The sequence below is a fragment of the Megascapheus bottae genome, chromosome 8 (genome assembly GCF_031878675.1).
Source record: "Megascapheus bottae isolate mThoBot1 chromosome 8, mThoBot2.hap1, whole genome shotgun sequence".
Classification (NCBI taxonomy): domain Eukaryota; kingdom Metazoa; phylum Chordata; class Mammalia; order Rodentia; family Geomyidae; genus Megascapheus; species Megascapheus bottae.
In genome coordinates this window covers 54,513,168-54,529,314 of record NC_143516.1, presented here as the reverse complement: position 1 = coordinate 54,529,314, position 16,147 = coordinate 54,513,168, and the positions used below count along the sequence as shown (strand labels likewise).

Below are 16,147 nucleotides of genomic sequence, written 5' to 3'. Positions count from 1 at the left end.
ATTCACGAAGACCTGGGTTCAGTTCCTCAGTACCATATACATAGAAAAACCTGGAAGTGGTGCTGTGGCTCAAATGGTAGAGCTCTAGCCTTGAGAAAGCCCAAGGACAGTGCTCAAGCCCTGAGTTCAAGCCCTGGGACTTTCAGAGAAAAAATAAAAGTAGCAAACTGCAGAATGATGTCACAGCTACCCTCTCAGTTAATGCATAAAGTGGCGTACTTAGCCACCACAGTTGAGACCTTTATCTTAGTTTTAACAGATACTGAGTATCTCCTGATGAGGACAACCCACACAGGGATAACCAAATGGCATTTAACTCTAAACATGTTCTGTAATCTAATAAAGTACAAGGAAAATAAAAGTGAGGCTTTAAGAAATAAACTTCACTTCCCAAAATATGAAATGCAAGTAACATTTCCTTATTTTATGCTTTGTATCAACTGTAAGCTAGGACAGAAATAGCTCAAAGCCATATAAAAACAAGACCTAAGATTCCTATCAAGAATGCGGCATACATTACATCATAAAAAGGATATTTTTTTTTTCCAGTCCAGGAGACTCTTATCTCCAATTAACCAGAAAACAAGAAGTGGGGCTGTGGCTCAAGGGTTAGAGCAGAAGCCTTGAGCCGAAGAGTTCAGGAACAGTGTCTAGTTCCAGAGTTCAAGCCCCATAACCGACAAAAAAAAACAACTCACAAAATGAAATGTAACTATGAAACAGTTTTGTAGTATGAGAAAAACCAATATTAAATTTAGAGCACTGCTTCATAAAATAGGGTCCATACACTAGTACCCAATCCACCAAAACTTACTGAAGTCAGAAATAGTGAAAATGTGTAAAGAGGATAAAATAGAACATCACTGTTATTTAAATGAAAACTCTAAGGCTGACCACGTTACTCAAGTAATAGATGGCCTTACTGGCAAACTTTCTGAGTTCAAATCTCAGTACTGACAAAAGAAGAAAATAAGAAATGAAAGTGTAGAAAAAACTGATCTGAAGCCAAGGACGGTGGCTCACACCTGTAATCCTAGCTACTCAGGAAGGTGAGATCTGAGGATCACTGGTTTAAAGCCAGCTCAGGCTCCAGAGAACATGAGACTCAGATCTCCAATTAATCACTAGAAATAGAAATAGCAAGTGGGGCTGGGGCTCAAGGGCTGGGGCTCAAGGGTAGGGCGGTAGCCTTGAGCTGAAGAGCTCAGAGACAACGCCCAGGCCCAGAGTTCAAGTCCCATCACACACACACACACACACACACACACACACACACACACACACACACACACCCCCCCGCTGATCTGAGACAGTCAATCCCAAGACAGTAATACTTTGCTGAACTCAAAGATGAAGAAATAAAAAACTTCGGAGCAAAGAGGCAAAAGGAAGGCTTCTATCTAAAATGGAAGGAAAAACAAGGTTAGATGGAATTTTATTGTTTCAGAGCAGCATAAACACTAAAAATTTACTAATACTTAAAGGTTAAGTGTGAAGCAATAATTTAAAAACCATCCAAATGACCTTTCAAAAATAAAACTAACCAGCTGGGAGTTTGGCCTAATGGTAGAGTGCTTGGCTAGCATGCACAAAGACCCAGGTTCGATTCCTTGGTACCACATTCATAGAAAAAGCCAGAAGTGGTGTTGTGGCTCAAGTGACAGAGTGCTAGCTTTGAGGAAAAAGCCCAAGGACAGTGCTCAGGCCCCGAGTTCAAGCCCTAGAACTGGCAACAAAAACAAAATAAAATAAAATAAAGCTAACTGCCTGGCACTGTGTGGCTCAAGTCTATAATCCTAGCTACTCAGGAGGATGAGAACTGAGGATCATAGTTCAAAGCCAGCCCGGGCACTGAACAGTGTGAGACTCTTATTTCCAATTGATCATTAAAAAACAGGAAGTGTGACTGTGAGGGTACCCTTGAGCTGAAGAGCTCAGGGACAGCATGCAGGCCCAGAGTTCAAGACCCATGACCCACAAGTAAGTAAGTAAGTAAATACACATCCCAGTGTCAGCTCCCAAGTCTGCATCGTGTTCCTGGCCAGTCAGTTCACCATCTACTTCCCTAATAAATTCACTTTTTTATATGAGACTGTCTCTGTGTGGTGGACTCTGGTGGGACGTGGAATCCCCACCTGGAGGGATGTGGGATCCCCTCCTCTTGACCCCATTACATTTTTGGTGCATGGGCCGGGAAGAGTCCTTAACCACAGGGTGACGTGTGGGTTCGAGTCTCACTGGTGGATGTGGAATCCCATCGATGGCGTCAGACCCAAGAGAGTCTCCAATTATCCTCCAGGAATTCTTAACCATCTTTCTGGGGGAAATCGCCCTGGTGAAAAATAAAGGCCTCCAGAGGACTCATTGATCTGAAAGCCGCGGTTTTGAGCCAGCCCGGGCAAAGCAAAGTCCCTGTGCGACTGTGGTGTCTAATCTGCCAGCAGAATGCTGGGGCAGAGATGCTTTAGAGCTTGAAGTGGCAGAGTGCTAGCCTTGAGCTGGAGAGCTGAGAGACAGCGCCCAGACCCTGAGTTCAAGTCCAGCAACCAACAAAGTGAAATGCCAATGGGATGTTTATCCCTGTATGGAGAGACACTACTGGGATGAAAACAATGAAGCATCCAGATGCAGTAAGCCACTGCTTGGTTGGCAGAGATGGTGTCAGATCCTAGAGTCACTTGTGCTTGGCCATTTAAAATTAATCAGAGCTGGGAGGTCAGAGTAGTTTATAAGCATGCCTTACTCATGCTCGTGCCTTTCGTAACTGGGCAGGAACTTGTTAATCATCTGTAATAGTGGGTATTTTAAAGTCCTAACTGAGCAAAGTTTGATTTGACACCAACCACAAAATCAGGAAAGTTTGTGGATCTGAGGCTTGTGTCCCCATTGATCTGTATATAGGCCTACATAGGTAACTGAGGCATTGTTGGGGTCGCAGGGATTAACTTCCCCAGACAATCAAGAAAATGCCTTTGCAAATGGGTGCTAAGTAAGCTACACTATTGTAGCTAAAGAAGGTTTGTGCAGTTGTTAAATGTTTTATATGTTCTCCAGTTTGGCCCCTGAGTCAGCTTGAAGAAGTTACAGAAGCTGAATCTCCGCCCATCAGTCCCCTTTAGATGAAGGAACCAGAGTCATTTTTGGAAAGTGAGACAGGATAAAATTAAAGACATGGGAAAGAGTAGTGACAGATGTGCAAGAGTGGAGACTGAACTTGTGGGGAATGGCTACAGGTTCAAGTCTTCTATGCCTGCCTAGAAAATCCTAGCCTCATTTAAAGGAAATCTAGTTACTAAAAGTTGTCACCCTGGTATTCCTTTGGAAAAAACCTGAAAAAAACCTGAGTGTGCTCAGGTAAAGCAACCAGGAAAGCATTGGGAAAAATCGCCTTAGGTTGAATTTGCAGGTGACCCAGCAGGAGGTGTGACATTCCATTGGAGCTGCTGTCCTGCCTGATTCCACCACCACCCCGCAGCTGCATCCTTAGAGGACTGGAACCCCTTGGTCATGGGATATTCTATCTGTGCTAAGTTTAAAGTCCCCTAGATTTTTGCAGCCATTATGGTGACTCTGGATGGGTGAAGGGAATTTTCCATCCAGTGCTGAACAGCCTAGACGTGAGAGGTGCTAAATGTGAATGAGGGCTATAGTCAGGTAAACAAGAGAGAAAAAGTTTAGTAAAGAAAACCTTTGGAAAGGAATTGAGTAAACAAAAGAATAGTTTATGGATAAGGGAAAAAGACAAATCCTGGAGAGTTCCTGTATGTAGTAGATGGTATGAGCATTATCTTAAGAATGGAGATTACAAGTAGAATTGGTAGGTATATAATTGAGTTAGCCATGATGTAAGCTGGGTCAGGATTGGTACACTAATGTGGAACTATTCTTTGTGCCCACCTGAGGGATTGTTAAGCATGCTTCCTAGTTGTGAGAGCTTTTTCTTGGGTGCAGAAATGGGAGGGCACGCTATATGCCCCTCCAAACCAAAGAATGCTGTCTGCCTGAGTCTGATAACAATTGTTGGCCCTCCACGTCATGTGTTATCTCAGCTGGCATTGTTAACCATGATTCAATCCACTCCTTACAGGCCTTACAAGTTGATTTGAGGACATGTTCACTGTCTGATTTCCAGTACCCTGGCACTCAAGTGAACCTATGCTGTGATTCCCAGCACTCCAACCACTGTGAAAGTAGCAGGAACGAGCTACTGGGTTCATCACTCCTAGGTGAAGACAGCATGTGAGGATCCTGGACTTTCAGACTCCCAGAGAACTCACTGAGGTCCCTAACTGAAGTTGTCCTCCAGAACAGAAGAGGACTAGACATATTGTTCCTAGAGGTTTGAGTGTCGCCCTGGGAGGAGAATGTTCCTGTTGATTGGCCCATGTGTAATTATTGAAATGATGTCTTCAGTAAAAAAAGGATCAGAGTTATAAAACTGATGATCCTTCACACCCGGTATAACCCCGTTTGTACTAAGGTAAACTAGTCAAGGATTTGACTAGGCTAAAAGAAAAGCGGGGAGTGTTAAGGGGAGCAGGGACTGGCGCCTTCCAGAATGCCTAAGAGTTCCCCCGCCCCATTGTGGAAGGTCGACAATGGTCCAGTCCAGCCACCTTGACCTCCCCACACCCCCCATGAAGATGGATATCTGGTACAGCCCAGTCACCTTTGCCCTTCGAGGGAGGGGCAATCTTGACCTTCTCCCCACCCCCCATGAGGAGGGATATCCGCTTGGGTGGGGGTGGGCCTGCTTCACCTTAGCCCGCCAACTCCAACTAAGGTGACAGGTAAATTCAAACACTGGGCTCTAACCCTATTGGCTACCTGCGTGTGGCTGGAGCTGGCAATGGTCCCTCTGTGTATGTAACTATCCCACTGGCCACCTGTGTGGCCAGGTTCGACCGCATGGGTTTTGCCTTAAAAACCCAGCGTGAGCGCTGCTCGGGGTCACAGCGTCAGCTCCCGAGTCTGCACTGTGTCCCTGGCCAGTCAGTTCACCATCAATTTCCCCTGGCCAGTCAGTTCACCATCTACTTCCCCAATAAATTCACCTTTTTATATGGAAAAAAAAAGGCAAACATTTTCAAATACACAAGACATTAGAAACTACTGCTATCAGGAAGTATTCTTGAGAAAAATCATTAGGTAACATTACAAATCTAATGATATATAAAGATATAGGTAGAAAATGAGCCACAAGAACAAACATGTAAGTGATTACAAATACTTTTGAAAAAAACACTACAAACACATGCACCAACACACTTTTACCAGAAACCATAAGATAATGACAGCAATGACTGTCAACATATCCATTTTATGAATATAAACATAATTAAATCATCATTTCAAAAAAGAAAAGTTGCACAGATGTTCACACAGTAATTTGCACACAAATGTTTATAAAAGCATTATCCATAATCGCTGGCAAATGGAGATAACTCAAATTTCCATCAAGCAAATGGAAAAACAAAATGTTGTAGAACTACATAATGAAGCATTATTCAGCCATAAGGAAGTATTGATACATGCCATTACATGGACAGCATGTTATAGCTTGAAATTGAAAGCACAAGGCTAGTTTCATGAACAAAAGGCAGTCACTTCTAGAAAATGTTCAGAATATAACAACTGATAAAAAGTAATTATGTTGGCCTGCCTCTAGTAATTATTGCTACTTTATAAGTTTGTATCTATTGCTGTACAATTATTTTAAGTAGTATTTTCCACAATAAAAAGTTCAATTTTTATGAAGTCAAATTTAGAAATATACTTTTCCTATTTTCTGAGTTTTCTGTCTTGCTTAAAAAGCCCTTTATTTCCAATATTTTGTAGCATTTCCTAATATGTAATGTTATTCTGGTCTTGTTTTCTTGTTGTTTGATTTTTGTTTATTTAGGTATGTCTAGATACTTTTATTTTTACATAGGTGGTACTGGAATTTGAAGCAGGGCTTCAAGCTTGCTTGGCTAGTTTGCTCAGCTAGTACTCTACCACTAAAATCACACTTACTTCCAGTCTGCCTTTTCGGAGAGTTAAGTGAAGTCGGAGAAAGCCTAGGCTTTCTTCAAACCACTATCCTCAAGAGCTCAGCCGCTTGATTTGATGCAATATTACAGTAAGTTCACAGAGCAAGCCTAGATTTATAACTCCACACTATACATGAATAAACTTTGTCAGAAAAAGTTTCAAGTGCCTTAAAAAGATCTCAAAGCCAGTTAAGAAGCAAGGCAGGGAAGGAGAAGAAGGGAGGGGACACGGGGGGGGGGGGGAGGGGGGAGGGATAACATAGTCACTGTTTTAGGAGCTTGCTCATGTCCACAGTAGGGTACCCTACGTTGTCTGCAGAGACCAGGAAGGAAAAGAAAGCAGAGAATGGTCTGAGGAACGAAACTCTCTTGTCCACTGGAGATAGAAGGGCTTAATGTAGAAGGTGACTTCGTAGTTGTTACTAGAACTATTCAAAAGTCCTTACACCAAAAGTTCTAACTTACCATGAAGAAATACCCACCATATAAGCAAAGATGCTCCCTGGAAAAGCATCAGTAATAATTAATACTAGAAGCAACCTAAAATCTCAGAAGTGATAACATATGGCACATCTTTACTGTCAACATCATTGAACAATTAAAAAATAATGTGGCAGCCGGGCACAGTGGCTCGTGTTCATAACCCTAGCTACTCGGAAAGCTGAGATCTGAGAATCAAGATTCAAAGAGAATCAGGGCACAAAGGGACCTGAGACTCTTATCTCCAATTAACCTCTAGAAAACAGGAAGTGGGGCTTGGCTCGGGGTAGTGAGGTAGCCTTGAGCTGAGGAGCTCAGGGACAGTACCCAGGCCCCAAGTTCAAACCACATTACCCACCAAAATATATATAATAATAATAATAATAATAATAATAATAATAATAATAATAAAGGTGGCAAATCTCTATGTGCACACAGAAATATATCCAAGTTTTATTTTCATGTAAAAAAAAATCAATCCTAGAATACTTGGTATGATTCATTTAAAAGTGGTAAAGCAACAAAAATAAGAAAACCTTTTGGCCACATAAATAGACCAGAAGATCAATGGAACAGAATAGAAGATCCAGAAATAAAACCACATAAGTATAGTCAACTTGTATTTGACAAAGGAGCCAAAGATATACAGTGGAATAAACACAGCCTATTCAATTATTGGTGTTGGCAAAACTGGGCAGCCACATGCAGAAAACTAAAAATTGACTCTAGCCTTTTGCCATGCACAAGCATTACCTCAAAATGGATCAAAGACCTCAATGTCAGACCAGAAACCTTGAAACTGCTACATGATAGAGTAGGAGAGACACTGGAACTCATAGGCACAGGCAAAAACTTCCTGAACAGAATCCCAGGGTCACAACAGATTGGAGAGAGACTCGATAAATGGGACTACCTAAAAATAAAAAGTTTCTGCACAGATAAAAGCATAGCCACAAAAGTAGAGCATCAGCCAACCAACTGGGAAAAGATATTTACCAATAATACATCTGAAAAATGCTTAATATCCAGTATCTACAGGGAACTCAAGAAACTAATCCCCCCACCAAATCCAACAAACCATTCATTAAATGGGCAAGGGAACTAAAGAGAGACTTATCAAAAGGACAGGTTAAAATGGCAGAAAAGCATATGAGAAAATGCTCATCATCCATGGTCATAAAGGAAATGCAAATAAAAACAACCCTAAGATACCACCTTACCCCAACAAGAATGGCCAAGATTTTGAACTCAGACAATGACAGATGCTGGCAGAGTTGTGGAGAAAAAGGAACCCTACTGCACCGCTGGTGGGATGTAATCTAGTTCAGCCACTCTGGAAAGCAGTGTGGAGGTTTCTTAAAGAACTGAAAATTGACCTTCCCTACAATCCTGCCATACCACTCCTGGGCATCTATCCTGAACATCATAACCCAAGATATGTTAAGGACACCTGCTCAGCTATGTTCATCTCTGCACTATTCACAATAGCCAGGTGATGGAAACAATCCAGATGCCCTACTGCAGATGAATGGATACAGAAAACGTGGTATATACAATGGAATTCTACATAGCCAACAGACAAGATAAAGTAATGGCATTTGCAGGGAAGTGGATGAACCTAGAGCGAATCATGTTGAGTGAGACAAGTCAAGAACAAAGGAATAAAAGGTGCATGGTATCCTTAATATGTGGCTATTAGATCTAAACAGTACAAGAGCAAGGACTCAATATTTGTGTACCCAATGCTATGGACATGGTACTGGAAATAGAAACACTAATATAGACATAAAAATTTATAGCTCTATAGACATAATATTTTATTATACAGATTAATATGTATATATGACTTACAAACCCTCAGCCTATTTTTAATTATGTTCTAAATCTAAGTGCCAATGATTATATATAGAGATTCCCTTCTTGAATACTTGTTTGTTAAATACATCATTTAAAATATGATATAAAAATCAATGTTAATAAATTGTTAATAAAAAAAAAAAACCTTTCTGGGTGCTGGTGGCTAGAATCTGAGAATCGCTGTGCAAAGCCAGCCCCAGAGAGGAAAGTCCATGAGAAACTTATCTCCAATTAACCACTCAGAAAAAGCTAGAAGTAGTGCTGTGGCTCAAAGTGATAGAGCACTCGCTTTGAACAAAAGAAACTGAGGAACAGCACCCAGGCCCAAAGTTCAAGCTCTAGGATCAGCCAAAAAGAAAGAAAACCTTTACTGTGTGTATATACCAATGTATCACAGAAATATAAGAATATAAAACAAGTACTGTTTGCTTTCAGGAAAAAGCAGGACCAACCAGGTCTAAAAAAACTATTTCATTGTGAATGTATTTATAGGGTATATAGTCTTCTTAAAAACAGAATAAAAACCAATGACTATGAATCAAAAAAAGAAGCAACCTAGTTTATGTATCCACACTAAAAACACTACTAAATAGGACAAGACTAGGAGTCATACCTGTTTGGTAAAAATAGTGATACATCCAATTCCAGTCATTTCTGGAAAGGTCAAGATAAGTGAGGAGCCAAATGCCATTTATATTCTTCTAACAAACTGAATTATAATACATGAAGTAGAAAACAAAAAATAAATGTTACCTTTCTTGAAGTACAGATGTCAAAAAATGGCTTATTTCTCACACTAAATGGTTCCTGTGTTTTATCAATGAGCCCAGTCTTCATTTTTTCATGTCGAGGATTTATAATTTCTCGTTCTATACACTGTAGGCGAACATTAAAATCACAATCTCCAACTGGCTGGGCCTGAATTAAAGAGACAACTTTTAAGATTTCAATACTAACTACTATTTTATCAGCACAAATATAAAGACTGTCATACTAAATATAGTAGTCCATAATCCCTGTGCAACCCTTAATAACAATGATAGAGTGCTTTTTTTTTTTTTCTGCCAGTCCTGCACTTGAACTCAGGGGCTGAACACTGTCCTTGGACTTTCTCAAGCCTAGAGCTCTACCACTTGAGCCTCAGCACCACTTCCAGCTTTTTCCTATGTATGTGGTACTGAGGAATCGAACCCACACATATATACATATAGATACATATCACATATGATCGCCATAGCTATAAAGCATACTACATTAATCTAGAAAGTATCACTCGAGTAATATGTAAACTTTACTTGACAATTACTTTTTGGGGTTAGGAGTATGGCCTAGCGGAAGAAGTGCTTGCCTACCATGTACAAAGCCCAGGGTTTAATTCCTCAGCACCACATACACAGAAAAAGCCTAAAGTGGCGCTGTGGCTCAAATGGTAGAGCACTAGCCTAAAGTAAAAAGTGTCCAAGGGGCCTGGAGTTTGGCCTAGTGGTAGAGTGCTTGCCTAGCATGCACAAAGACCCAGGTTCGATTCCTTGGTACCACATTCTTAGAAAAAGCCAGAAGTGGTGCTGAGGCTCAAGTGATAGAGTTCTAGCCTTGAGAAAAATCCAAGGACAGTTCTCTGGCCCTGAGCTTAAGCCCAGGACTGACAAAAAAAAAAAAAAAAAAAAAAGTGTCCGGGGGCCCTGAGTTCAAGCCCTAGAACTGGCCAAAAAAAATCAAGAAAATGACTTTTTTTTTCCTTCCTGCCGGTCCTGGATTTGAGCTTAGGGCCTGAGCACTGTCCTTGGACTTTCTCAAGGCTAGAGCTCTACCACTCAAGCCTCAGCACCACTTCCGACTTTTTACTATGTATGCAGTACCAAGTAATCAAATCCAGGTCTTTGTGCATGGTAGGCAAGCACTCTGCCACTAGACCAAACTCCCGGCCTAAGAAGAAAATGACTTCTCTATATAATTCTCTCATCACTTCTTTATTTTTCCACTTGCCAATTTAGATTAATTCAAAGGAATAATTATTCGACCAAATTCTAGAGAAATTATTTAAGAGATGTTCAACATTCTCTCTTTAGTGAAAGGTATATAGTTGTCTATTTATTGAGAAAATGCTAGGGAATGCACACACACACACACACAGTCCATGTGTGAACTACTCTATAAAAGCTACATCATCATCACCAAGAATGAAAACCTAAGTACATGGTAACAAGGAAAAGGCTGGCAAGTTAATAAGCCAAGAAAGGATACCAGTAAAAGACTAGCTAGTTCCATGCTAATATTATACATATATATATACATATATATATATATGTTAAAACTGTGAAACTCAGGATTACATTTATCTCAGTTACATAACGGCATTCTTTTAGAACTTCTGCTTGCTAGCAGGTGCTCTTCCTGTTGAGCCATGTCTTCAACTAAAAGCATCTTTTTCTTTTTAATTTTCAATGTACCTATCTTCATTTTGGGGGTGTTGAACTTCTGTATTTCAAGGACAATTCAACTTTAAGAAGGTACAAGTTAAGAAACTTCATTATCTTCTAGTTTTACTATATTTTCAAAATTAATCCTTTTCAGAATAGTCTAATCTTTATTTTTCTTTTTTTGTGGGTTATGGGCTTGAACTCAGCCTCGACAAAAAGATCCAAGTTCTAGCTTATGAGGCCTTCATATATATTCTTTAAAAAGGAAGAAAGGAAGGGCCAGGAGTTTGGCCTAATGGTAGAGTGCTTGCCTAGCATGCATGAAGACCCAAGCTCAATTCCTCCGTACCACAGACAAAGGAAAAAGCCAGAAATGGTGCTGTGGCTCAAGTGGTAGAGCCCTAGCCTTGAGAAAGCCCAAGGACAGTGCCCGGGCCCTGAGTTCAAGGCCCAGGACTGGTTTAAAAAAAAAAAAAAAAAAAAGGAAAGAGAGGGCGAAAGGGCGAGAGGGAAGGAGGAAGGGAGGGAAACAGAAAAGAAAAAAATATTCTTATCAAGCTTAAAATAACATTTAATTCTAAAATCTCTCAACATTTCCAGTCTAGTTTAATGCTTATATAATTTGAATACTATACATCTAGAAGAATGATTACATCTTTTCACAAATGTACACTACTGCACTACTGAGTTTCTTACATTTACAGGAATTACATAATTTAGAGATTCACATTGTAACTGAAGGTGAACAAGGAAACAGATTTTTAGCTAGTCTAGAACTGTGGGTAATAGGTAGAAAACAAAATTTCAATTTTCTATATCAAGGTTACATTTTATTTTCAGGTATTTTATTTTACTGAAGTTTTCTGTTTGCATTTATGTGACATGAAGGTGTTTCCATGTTGAACATTCAATATATCATTATCAGGCTATGGTAGGGCTCAGGTAGTAGAAAGCCTGCCTAGCAAAAGTACAAGGCACTAGAGTTCAAATTCTAGTACCACCAAACAAACAAAACAAAACCCTACAATCAGTTTACACTCAGTCTCCTAATACTTATTTCCTAACAATGTCTGATATTTGTACGATACATCTTGATCTGTCACCTTTTCACACTCATTCTACTCTCCTCCCCTACCCTCATTTTTCTCAATTTTGTGTTACATATAATGAATTCTTGACTATTTTCCCCCTTCACTGGTCTACCTTTCTCCCCTTGGCCCCAATTCCACTTCCTTGCAAGTACTCATTTCCAGTACTTATTTTGTTGGGCTTTGACTCAGTCTTTCTAAAGAATTATACTATTTGAGCTCTCTTAAGAGTCTATTATCCTTCAGTTAATTCATTTGTAACCACTTGCATACTATCCAGTGTGTTTACTTATAAATTCATAGGCACATTCCAGCTACCACAAATGAGGGAAACCAATAACCTGTATTTCTCTGGGTCTGGCTTACTTCACTTAACATAATGTTTTCCAAGCCTAAAATTTAAGGAAAACGAGGGAAGGAATGGGTTGAGAGCTTCAGATGAAAATGTTAGAAGGGGTGACATACTATATTCATAAACTGCTTTGTTGAATGGCAACTCCTTTATATAACTACTCAAAAGTAAAAAAAAAAAAAACCACTTTTTAAATGTCTGATATGGCCAGGCATCAGTGCCTCACATCTGTAATCCTTGAGATCTGAGATTGAGATCTGAGACTCTTCTCTCCAAATAATAGGCAAAAAGCCAGAACTAGAGGAATGGTTTAAGTGGTAGAGTATCAGTCACAAATGAAAAAGCCAAGTGACCTTGTGGTCCCAGTACCAGTACACACAAAAAAAAAAAAAGAAAAAGAAAAAGAAAGAAAAAAAAGAAAACACCTGATTATTTTCCAGTGTAGCTACTAGCCATACCATGTGAACTATTGTTTCAATGACAACTTTTACAAAATATACACTTTATAAATTACAAAAGGTACTTACATTGAATTTAATTATGTCATATATCAAATATCTAGGAACAGTCTGTCCATTTACTCTGTCAATTATCATTTCCTAAAGCAGGAAAAAAAAATTTGAACATTAATAGCAATGTTTTCCATTTGTTTACAGCATAACATACATATAGAAAGCCATCAATCACAAGTATACAGCTTGATAATTTTTCAAAAAATACTTATATCCATATCAAGTTGTGGGGGAACCCTGCTGCTTGCTATATGCCCTTAATCACTACACACTGAGTGAAGCAAGCAGTCAGGAGCCAGAGGGCGCCTGGCCCCACCCACCTGGAACAAGTGGGGTGTGTCTCAGGACACCACTGGCTGAAGATCATCCCTAATTGATGACATGGCTGCGACCGCTCGATTTGTATTTAGTGAGCACGTGGAATAAATTTAGATTTGCACTGAGAGTCTGATCTCTGGGGTCTGTATTACTCTGGGCTCTGTCGCCATCTTACCCACCAGGTGGACATCCTAGAAGGACGCCAACATCAAGGCACTCATCAACACTTTAAGAATTCATTATATATATTTAGTATATTAACATAAAATTTAAGATAGGGTATTCTCATTGTTTTTTATTTGAATTAACTAAATTGTATTTTATGTTTGACATTTAAGACATTATTTAAGGCTAAAGAAAACAAATTTTTAAATTCTGTAATTGAAGATCATTAAACAAAACAGGGGCTTGTTTAGTCACTATCGTTTTGTTTTGTTTTGTTTTTTGGGTGGGTCATGGGGCTTGAACTCAGCCAGGGTGCTGTCCCTGAGCTCTTCAGCTCAAGGCTACCACCCTAGCCCTGAGCCTGGGCACTGTCCCTGAGCTCTTCAGCTCCAGGCTACCACCCTACCCCTGGACCAAGCCCCACTTCCCCTTTTCTAGAGGTTAACTAGAGATAAGAGTCTCAGGTCCTTTGGTGCCTTGATCCTCAGATCTCAGCCTCCTGAATAGCTAGGATTATAGGTGTGAGCCAGTAGGCCAGGCTTCTCTATTACTTTTTTTTTTTTTTGCCAGTCCTGGGCTTGAGCTCAGGGCCTGAGCACTGGAGCACTGTCCTTGGACTTTCTCAAGGCTAGAGCTCTACCACCTGAGCCTCAGCACCACTTCCAGCTTTTTTCTATGTATGTGGTACCAAGGAATCGAATCCGGGTCTTCGTGCATGCTAGGCAAGCACTTTAACCACTAGGCCAAACTCCCGGCCCTCTCTATTACTTTTAATTGTTGTGCTAGGCCCACTACCTTAATCATGTAACTACAAATGACAATCTTATTTTAATTTTAGTTCCTATATAGTCACTCCATAAGATCACCAAAGTCATTAAAAATTCCAAAGAGGGCCTGGGAACATGGCCTAGTGGTAGAGTATTTGCCTAGAATGCACAAAGCCCCAGATTCCATTCCTTGGTACTACATACACAGAAAAGACCAAAGTGGTTCTGTAGCTCAAGTGGTAGAGTGCTTGTGCTAGCCCTGAGAAAGTCCAAGGCCAATGCCTAGTTCCTGAGTTCAAACTCCAACACTGGTTTAAAAAAGTCTAAAGAAATTCTTCGCTGTTAGAAACAGGAGCCTAAAATATTAAAGGTATAAAATGCAGGACTTTGTAAAATTTTTAACTCTTAGTATGTTTTTGGATTGAAATTGTTTTTCCTTATATTCTTCCTAAGAAAGTATGCAGGTTTCCCCCTGTAACTGCAGGACAGAAAATCTATAGAGTCATCTAAAATTAATTTTTATTACACAATAATTGAAAAAAATATTTTTGTTATTTTAAGAAGTCATTAGCAGTTCTTTTCCTGAATGTCAAGCTATAAACATTTTACTTAAGCCAAACACTTGATATAAATTAAGTCACATTTGCCAACAACTTTTTGCAGAAATACTTTCACTTAAATATTTTTGTCTAAGCATTTTGTGTAATAAGAAAGTGCTAGCAAAACAGGTGGCTGGCAGACTAGAAAGAGACTCAGGGATACATCAAAATGATATAGTGCTAAGTTCCCTGGGATTCCTTTTTATATATCATATATTGTCATAGATATCAGAGCTGCATACTGGAGAATAATCCAGAAATGCCAACAGGTAAGTACAAAATTTAAAAAATGAAGGCAGATGCCAATGGTGCAAACACCTGGAATCCTAGCTGCTCAGGAGGCTGAGATCTGAGGGTCATAGATCCTCAGGAAAATTTGTGAGAATCTTATCTCCAATTAAACACACACACACACACACACACACACACACACACACACACACTAAATAAAAATTTTAGCAATAATAGATTCCAATTGTTCTCTTCAGTTAAGTGAACTTTTAAGTTTTAAATGGCAAACATTACAGAATTTCCTAAATTACCTGATAAATGAGCAACAATGTTTTCCTTTAAAAATTAGTCTTTTTTTGTGAGGGGGGCCAGTCCTGGGCCTTGAACTCAGGGCTTAAGCATTGTCCTTGGGCTTTCTCAAGCTAGCATTCTACCACTTGAGCCACTGCACCACTTGTAGATTTTTCTATGTATGTAGTACCAAGGAATAGAACCTGCTTCTTCATGCATGCTAGGCAAGCAATCTATCATTAGGCCAACTCCGGCCCTACAAATTGTTTTTAAATGCCAAAACGAAATACATTATCAGGTAACAAAACAAGTGCAAAAAAGAATAACTAATCAAGTAAGCTTTAAAAACAAATAACCAAACCATGGTGCCAGTGGCTCATGCCTATAATCCTGAAATTTGAGGATTGCAGTTTAAAGCCAAGCCAGGCAAAAACAAAATCCATAAGAGTCTTACCTAGAATTAACCACTAGAAAATAAATCAGAAATGGTACTGTTGCTTAAACTGATAAGACAGCCTTGAGCAAAAAAGCTTAGAGACAGTGCCCAGGCCTAGGTTCAAGCCCCACAGCTAACCAAATAATAACAATAACAATACTAAGAATAAACCATAGGTCCAAATAGATTATTTGCAATAAAATATTTTTTTAATTTATAAGATAACCAAGAAAACACCAAAATTCTGGAAAAGCTAAAAGAGGTATGAGTTTAGCTATAAAACCCCTATTCCCCTAGAGGGCCTACTTGTAAAATAAAAAAGGCCTGAAAAGTTTTCAAAATAAAAAAGTTGGTGTGGTGGCTCACGCCTATAATCCTAGCTACTCAGGAGGCTGATATCTGAGGATCAAGGTTCAAAGACAACCCAGACACAAAAGCACGTGAGACTCTTATCTCCAATTAGCCTCCAGAAAATGGAAGTGGGGCTTGGCTCAAGGGTAGGGCGGTAGCCTGGAGCTGAAGAGCTCAGAGACAATACCCAGGCCCAGGGGTAAAGTGGTAGTCTTGAGCTGAAGAGCTCAGAGACAAATGCCCAGGCG

At 39.7% G+C, this 16,147-nt stretch overlaps 1 protein-coding gene across 2 annotated transcripts in view; it reads right to left on the bottom strand.

Annotated features, from left to right (window-relative positions):
- Positions 1–16,147, bottom strand: part of Rngtt (RNA guanylyltransferase and 5'-phosphatase) — a 233,839-nt gene that overhangs the window by 151,774 nt on the left and 65,918 nt on the right. For both annotated transcript variants that reach the window (XM_090338447.1, XM_090338446.1), the window contains exons 10-11: positions 12,757–12,828; positions 9,123–9,287 (exon numbers count right to left, since the gene is read on the bottom strand). In XM_090338447.1, the coding sequence (XP_090194573.1) occupies positions 9,123–9,287; positions 12,757–12,828 (237 nt within the window). The remainder of the gene's footprint in view (positions 1–9,122; positions 9,288–12,756; positions 12,829–16,147) is intronic.